We start from the raw sequence: 8,181 nt of genomic DNA on the forward strand, positions 1-8,181 counted from the left end.
GTGCAAGCGCAGGCGCCACCCGCCGCCGCTCCCGGCGGAGCCTGAACCTGAAGCCCAGCATGAAGAGCTGTATTCTGTGCAAGATATCTTTGAGGAGGAATACCTTGAGCAGGATGTAGAAAACGTTTCCATTGGCTTGCAGACAGAGTCCAGGCCAAACCAAGGGCTGCCCATCATCCAGAGCCCGCCCCCGTCCCCGGCTCACAGGGACTCAGCCTATATTTCTGGCTCACCTCTTGGTTCTCATCAGGTCTTTGATTTCAGGTCCAATAGCTCCGTGGGCTCACCAACCAGGCAAGGATACCAGTCCACCTCTCCTGCTCTGTCTCCGACGCACCAGAACTCACATTATAGACCCAGTCCTCCACACACCTCCCCTGCTCACCAGGGCTCCTCTTACCGCTTCAGCCCACCTCCTGTTGGAAGTCAAGGGAAGGAATATCAAAGCCCACCACCTTCTCCTCTTCGCAGAGGTCCTCAGTATCGCGCCAGCCCCCCAGCAGAAAGCATGAGCGTTTATAGGTCTCAGTCCGGTTCCCCAGTCCGTTATCAGCAAGAACCTAGCGCAGTCAGCCAGCTCCCCGGTAGACCAAAGTCTCCGTTATCCAAGATGACACAGAGGTCTTTCCAGATGCCCCAGCTGCCCGTGGCCGTGCCGCAGCAAGGGCTGAGGCTGCAGCCAGCCAAGGCGCAGATCGTGAGGAGCAACCAGCCCAGCTCAGCCGTCCACTCGAGTACTGTAATCCCAACTGGTGCTTACAGCCAGGTTGCCCACTCAATGGCCAGCAAGTACCAGTCGGCATCAGGGGAAATGGGGGTTAGCCAGAGCAGGTTGGTCTACCAGGGCTCCATCGGGGGCATTGTGGGTGACAGCAGACCAGTGCAGCACGTCCAGGCGAGCCTCAGCGCGGGAGCTATCTGTCAGCACGGAGGGCTGGCTAAGGAAGACCTTCCGCAGAGACCATCCTCGGCGTACCGGGGGGGTATGAGATACAGCCAGACACCTCAGATCGGGCGAAGCCAGTCCGCTTCCTACTATCCGGTGTGTCACTCGAAGCTTGACCTGGAACGTTCTCCCCTCCCCGCCAGCCAGCTGGGTTCTCCAGATGTGTCTCATCTCATAAGAAGGCCCATCACAGTTAATCCCAGCGAAATCAAGCCTCACCCACCCACTCCAAGGCCCCTGCTCCACTCTCAGAGCGTCGGCCTCCGCTTCTCTCCCTCCAGCAATAGCATCTCCTCCACCTCCAACCTGACTCCCAGCTTCCGCCCTTCTGCTTCGATTCAGCAAATGGAGATTCCTCTCAAGCCAGCTTACGACAGATCGTGCGATGAACTTTCTCCAGTCTCTCCCACACAGGGGGGCTACCCCAGCGAGCCGGCCCGTTCCCGGACCACGCCGTTCATGGGAATCATAGATAAAACCGCTCGGACTCAGCAGTACCCCCACCTCCATCAGCAGAACCGGACCTGGGCTGTGTCGTCAGTGGACACTGTCATTAGTCCTACGTCTCCTGGCAACCTCCCCCAGCCGGAGTCGTTTAGCCCGCCTTCGTCAATCAGCAACATTGCCTTTTATAACAAAACCAACAATGCACAGAATGGCCATTTGCTAGAGGAAGACTATTACAGCCCCCATGGGATGCTGGCCAATGGGTCCCGGGGAGACCTCCTGGAGAGAGTCACCCAAGCCTCCTCCTATCCCGACGTCAAGGTGGCAAGGACACTGCCTGTGGCGCAGGCCTACCAGGACAACCTGTACAGGCAGCTCTCCAGGGACTCCAGGCAAGGGCAGACATCCCCAATCAAACCAAAGAGACCATTTGTGGAGTCTAATGTGTAAAAGACGCTTGTTGGAGTAAGACCCTCATGTTTTCAGCACACACTTCCAAGCTTGATTTCCATGCATATTATTATTATTATTTTTATTTCTCTTGGGTAGCTACATGACCAAGTTTCTCCGGTACTTTGTGTGGTGGTCAGACAGCCATGCACGTGCTCCAGCCTTTTCGTTCCCCAGCTGACCGTGAAGCCAACATCAGCTGAGCCAGTATCGTTTGCCCAATTCCAGCCGAGTTCCCAACCAGGATATCTCAGTACGTGACGCGGGGTGGTCCAGAAATACCCTCTACGCAGCGGGAGGTAACCAGCTCTTTTTCAAGAGACAATTGCATTCAGTCCAGGTTGTTTTGTCTCAATGAGCTCGTACTCGGTTCTGATGGGAATTCCTAGCGGGAGCAGAGCAGGGATCTTGGGAGCCGTTCCCGGGTCCCTGGGCCAGCCAGGTCGCTTGGCTCTTTACCCCTAAAGAGCAAATTACCGGCAGCGAACGAGGGCACGACGGGTTTTCACCCCGAGTAGCTATGCACAGCCACCACCCTGCTTCACCCGGGGCATCGCGCTTTAATCCGAACTGGAGCCCTCGTTACTTAATCGCGTCATCGGCCGGACGGGGTGGGGATCACACAACCCTGTGCTGCTTTGCAACCTGCCAGGTGCTCCGACACCGATTTGCTCTGGGGCATTTTACAAGCGTTGAGGGATTAAGGTTGGCCCTTGTAAGCGTTTTAGTCAGCCAAGGGAATTGGCCAGAAGCCTCTTGGGCGTGAACTGGGATGACAACAACTTCTTCACACCGTTAGCAGGCGACTGCACCTCGCACCCAACACCGCGTTCTCACCGGGGTGGTTTAACAGCGGGGGTGTCGTTTGGTGGGTTTTGTTACTTGCGAGGAAAAGGAAATAGGACTTAGAAAGTGGTATTCAAGGAGGAAAACCGCAATTTCTAATTTTATTTTAAATTTTTTTGGATGGTGAGAATGCGTAACGTGGCACGATGGTTCCCGAGGCAGGAGGGGTCTGTCAGCAGCCCCAGCCCTTCCCCTCAGCTCGCTGCCGCCCGGGGAGCCTGTGCCGCGGAGAGGGCTGCGCTCCTCCGAGATCCACTCCCGACATCCTGGGAAGCGATTGCTGTGCTCTGCGCCTCTAAATGGTACAGACCGTGGTCTGCTGTGTAAGGCTCTGCAGTTTAAAGAGATATTTATAATTTATTTAAGTGATCTATTTCAGGACATTTCTTTGCTTGGGTTGTTTTTTCTATTTTTTTTTTTAAATCAATTGCAAATCACATCGCGACAGTGTGAAAAGCAGGGGACGCTGCCAAAATCTTTCTCACAGGATTTTCAACCATTTTTCAGTTATTCTCTGGGATTTTTTGGGGGGGTGGAGGGTCTTTCTTTCCAGATTCATTTATTACTGGTGGGTTTGTGATCTGCCTTTGCAGCTCCTGAGGGTGAAGGGGGGGACGATGCGGGGGGAGAGCGATAACCCTGTAGCTTGTTTTAAAGCAAAATAGTGCCTGTTGCCCATGCTGGCCCTCGCGAGCGCGGCCGCGGCTGCGGCGCGGGAGGAGCGGAACCTGTCGGTGTCTCCTAAGGGCTATGCGGATCGATGGCGAGACTTGTGAATCAGATCAGGGGGTCCGGGCTCCGCTGGCGTCAACGAGCATATCCCCAGCGTGGCATCAGCGCAGCTACATCCATTGACACCAGCTGAGGGCTTGGTCCGAAACTCTTAAGCAAAGCCTGGCTCCGATGGGGCTTTTTTTTCTTTTGGGGGTGTGGATCGGCGCAGCTCACCGCTGTTTCGTTGCCTGATCTGCCCCTCTGGGACGTGCACTCCTTGGGACGGCGGAGGCTTGTGTCTCGTAGACAGTGCTGAGAGTGTTCGGGGGACATTTCCTCTGCGGGGTTTGGAGATTTCTGTGCTCTTCCGGCCTCTTGGCATTTGTCCAAGCCAGTGTTTGGATTTGGGCTGGTGTTTTCTCTCCTGAGGTGCAGCCCAGTGCTGACCCTTTCTTACAGGGCTGGGGGAACCCTCGGTAAGGCAGCACCCCGCGGCCACAGGACTCAGCTCCCTGCACTCGTTCTCTCCTTGCCATGAGGGTGTGATGGTTTTTTTTCTTCCTCTCTGATTTTTGAAGCAGCGTGTCCGGCTTTACGAGGAATAACCGATTTCTCCTCCTCCGCGAACAGTGCACCTTGTAGCTAGGACACGCGTAGCTGTGGGTCTGGAGAAGCACCAGGCGCTTTGCTCAACGCCTCCCATCCTCCAGCTTTCCGATCCAGTGAGTGGCTTTCTACCTTTCGTTGCTTCTTTGAACGGAAAAAGTAACCAAATTGAGCCCCGTCCCGATCTCTCACCGGCTGCGGTGCTGAGCCGGTTCGCTCCGCTGAGACGCGAACGGGACGGTGTGAGACGCCCGTGCTTCGCTTTTGCCGTTCGCTGCCTTGTGCTCCCGGTACTGTCCTTCCGAAACGTCCCCTCGCGGCACTTCCGTGTAGAACTTCTGGGTTTATGAAGATGTTTTAAGGGAAAAAGCAAACAGCTCACACTTCTAACACAATCACCACGCTGAACGCAGGCGTCAGGCCTGCAGCGAGCAGGTTTTTTCACGATACCACGTGTTACATTTCTCACAGGATTCTTGCACTAACGGTTTTCCATCTGTTCTCTCTGTAAATGGGTGCACTTTACTGTTTGGATTTGTTACTATGATAAATACTGGATATTTAAGCGTAAGTAGTGTCTTCATTAGAAAATAGCAAAGCAGCTCTTGTCTCTTAGTGTATTTTTCAAAAAAAAAAGAGAAAAAAGAAACAAAGCAATGAATCATAACATTTATAGCACAAGAACTGACTCCTGTATATAAGCATCAACAGATTGAGTAATTTTTAAACACAAAATAATTTGCAGCGGTTTTAAAGCACTTCCCCAGCAGTTCTCTAGGGCCAGCAGAGGCAGGGTGGCCGCAGGCTGGGTGGGTGAGGAGCACACCCCTCCCTGGAGAAGCCGTTCTGTACGCAGTCCCCCGTGTCCTCATTCGGATTTGCCGCGGACGAAAGCAGAGGCCGTTGGGTGTTGCTGTGCGTGGTCCCGTTGCGAAGCTGCTGCCCACGCGGCTCTGTGGAGCGCGAGGCTCCGATCTCCCCTGACGTCCCCTCACCCTGTCACCCTCGGTGCTGCGGGAGCGCGTGCAGAGTTTCGGGCATGGTGCTGCCTTGTCTGTCCGTGCTTCGTAGGTAATTACTCTTTGCATAATTGAGGTGTGGGACGATGCTGCCAGCCGGCCCCTGCCCAGCTGCCGCAGCATGGCCGGTGAGCCCCCGTCTTGCGAGCGAGTCGGATTCTTAGGAGGACCGAGTAAACCAGGTTCTTGATGACATTGAAACCCCCAGGTTTGGTTCTTGGGGCGTGTTGGGTGAGTGACGCTCAAAGCTGACCCCTGTACTCGATCGACCTTCCCACGAGCTGTCTCTGCCTCTGCCCACGCTGTTCCCAGAGCTGGGTGTGCCGCCACAAAGCTGAAACCTTCTCTCCCGGCTTCGTGTGGGGGTGACTGTCACATCCCTCGGTGGGGATTCACCAGCTCTTGCTTTGTCTCCCAGGCTGGGAGGATGCTCTGGTCCCAGGGGAGAGGACACCCGCCGGGGGGGCCAGCCAGGCTGGGAATGGCTCTGGAGGGCCTTGAGAAGAGTCCTTAGTGCTTAGGAGAGGAGGGGTTAACACAGACAGATCCCCTGGGATCCGTCTCCAGAGGTGGAAGCACCGCGCGCCTGAGCTGCCTTCTCGGTGCCTCTGCCCGCAGGGCGCAGGCTGGCCAGCTCCGGGCAAACCAAGACCTGCATCTGTCCGTCTGTCTGTCCGTCTGCCACCGGGCACCGGTGCCTGCAGGTGGGTCCGTCCGAGCACTGAACTTTTTAGGTTTTTTTCTTTAACCTGGCCGTAAAGGAAACCACTTGGCAAGCGTGAACGTTTGTGTGTGCCTAGACCGACACCGAAGCCGTACTTGGGTTGGGAGCCAGGGTGGCCACTACATCCACAGCATCTGTCCGTCTGTCTGTCCGTCTGCCACCGGGCACCGGTGCCTGCAGGTGGGTCCGTCCGAGCACTGAACTTTTTAGGTTTTTTTCTTTAACCTGGCCGTAAAGGAAACCACTTGGCAAGCGTGAACGTTTGTGTGTGCCTAGACCGACACCGAAGCCGTACTTGGGTTGGGAGCCAGGGTGGCCACTACATCCACAGCGATTCAGCCCCCCCGTACAAAGGTTGCTCCGTCTTCAGGGTTACCCAGAAGAAGTTTAGCTAAAACCGAAGTGCCAGCTCCGCCTTTCCTAGAGAAAAGCAGCCGGGTGCCTGCTCGTCCTCCGCCTTCCTGACACGGGGGGTCCGTGGTGAGCTGTCGCGAGCCCTTTGGGGGTTGTACAAATGGGGAGTTCCGGGGGATTCGAGGTAACTGTTGTACCGGGATTAACGGCGCTTAACCAAGGGCTTAGGGGCAGAGCTGTTGTACCTGCTGGGACCTCCTTGGATAGATGCCTTCACCCCGTGCTGGCTGCTCGACGCGAAGCCTGGTGGGGTGCGTGTTGGACACAAAGCACAATGGTTGAAAGTTAATCTGCGTTTTTTTCAGATTTGTGTGAATAGTTGCTGGATTTTCATTCAATCAAACTCTTTTTTCTAATATAAACCACTAAGGGCTCAATTCTTTAGCAAGATGCATTCGTGTCCAACTCCTGACTATACAGCTGGATCTCACTGCAACTGTTACAGACCCACCCGAGAGAAAACGCAGCAGGCGCGACCGTCCGCGGGAAAGCCAGCGGACACCGAACCCACCCGCCGTATCCTTTCCTCCCGCTCATTTTCTAGCTGTCATGGTACTGGGGAGTCAGCAGCCAGGACCAGTCCGGCAGGATCACATCCTGTGGTCGTGAGAACAGAGGGCTGCGCTGCCAAAAGACTTTGTCCTCTCTGGGTGACGCTGCCCGGGGACGGCGGCAGGGCTGCGGGTCGTCTCCTCCAGCGGGTCGGGGTCATGCTGGGAGGGTGGGAAAGCCTCACGCCCAGGGAACTGGGTCACCTCACCGTGGGTCTGCCTCGCTGTGCACTGATAACCCAGACACTGGGCGCAGCACTGTGTGCTACGGAAAGTCCGTTGGGTTGCTACGCCGATGACCCAGAGACTCGTCCGGACTCTGCCAGTACTGCCGGTGTCATCCCTGTCCAGCCTTTTCTTTCCCATAGTGTTGCCTTCAGCGTTCCGTCTCCCTCCTGTCTTCGCATCGAGAGGATCTGAGCGCGGTACAAGCACGTGCAGTACACCCGCCCCGTGCTTTGTACGACCCCCCGGTTGCCATCCTCCGAGACACTTGCTGGGAAGATCTTTAAGACACTTAAGTTTTCCTTTAGCTTTTCTATAATTCCGATGTAAAGGACTTTCTCTCTGTACAGTATATTATTCACTGCATGTTCTGTTCTCTACTGATATATTGAACACCACACAGTTGTGATATTGTGCAGTGGGAAGAGCAGCCCCTGCCGACAGCGGAGGCCTTCGCCTCTCATGTATAAGGAAAGAAGAAAACATATTTTTTCCTTTGCTGTATTTGCTTGAGCAGAGTTTTCTTGTCTGTACATGTGAGCTGTGAGATAGATGTGAAAAGTTCAAAAGAATGCATCCCCCCCCCATGTATACAGATTGTACTCTGTACAATGAAACTGTATGTATGAAAAAATGTACTTATTTATAAATGGTTAACACTTGGACACGGCGCCTGGCCTGCTCTTCTTCCCAGGGCGGTGGCTTCTCGGCCGGGCAATAACCTGGGGACGTCAGGACGGTGCAAGGGCCGGGTCTGGCTGTCGCTGCGTGGGGACGGGGATGGGGAGCTGGCAGCAGCGGGAGCGGGAGGGGACGGAGCAGCACTGCTGTTAGCAGAGCCGTGTTAGTGAAATAGGGGAGGGAACTGGATGGGAGAGTTTTCGGGATCCAGCTGTGGAAGTGCAGCTCGGCACTGGGAGTACTGGAGCCCTGCAGCTCCTGAGAACCCGAGTGTCTGCTCACCTCACCCCTGCCCAAACGCAGGGCCTGGTTTTGCAGCTGAACGCCCCTCCATCCGTGTCTCCAGCCACCGGGCCGGGCGGGATGCGTGGCGCTGGAGGGATGTGGCACAGCAGGGTCATGGTTCAGCAAAATCCCCTGGTTGGGCTTGAGCCTTTGCCAGGGGCTGTGTTGTCTGTGCAGCGCAGGGATCCGGGAGCTTCACCCGCGTGGCTGCCGGAGCCAGCACCCAGAAGGAAAACAGGCTGACTTCAGCAGAGAGGATGAGCCCCATCTCCG

The 8,181-nt window shown here is 55.5% G+C and overlaps 1 protein-coding gene across 1 annotated transcript in view; it reads left to right on the forward strand.

Moving 5' to 3' along the window:
• TANC2 (tetratricopeptide repeat, ankyrin repeat and coiled-coil containing 2) overlaps nt 1–1,843 on the forward strand; it is a gene marked incomplete at its 5' end in the record, with an annotated part of 50,059 nt that extends 48,216 nt beyond the window's left edge. The window contains one exon of the mRNA XM_010141277.1: nt 3–1,843. Within this exon, the coding sequence (XP_010139579.1) occupies nt 3–1,843 (1,841 nt within the window). The remainder of the gene's footprint in view (nt 1–2) is intronic.
• Between the last annotated feature and the right edge of the window lie 6,338 nt (nt 1,844–8,181).

The sequence above is a fragment of the Buceros rhinoceros genome, unplaced genomic scaffold (genome assembly GCF_000710305.1).
Source record: "Buceros rhinoceros silvestris isolate BGI_N320 unplaced genomic scaffold, ASM71030v1 scaffold32198, whole genome shotgun sequence".
Taxonomy (NCBI): Eukaryota; Metazoa; Chordata; class Aves; order Bucerotiformes; family Bucerotidae; genus Buceros; species Buceros rhinoceros.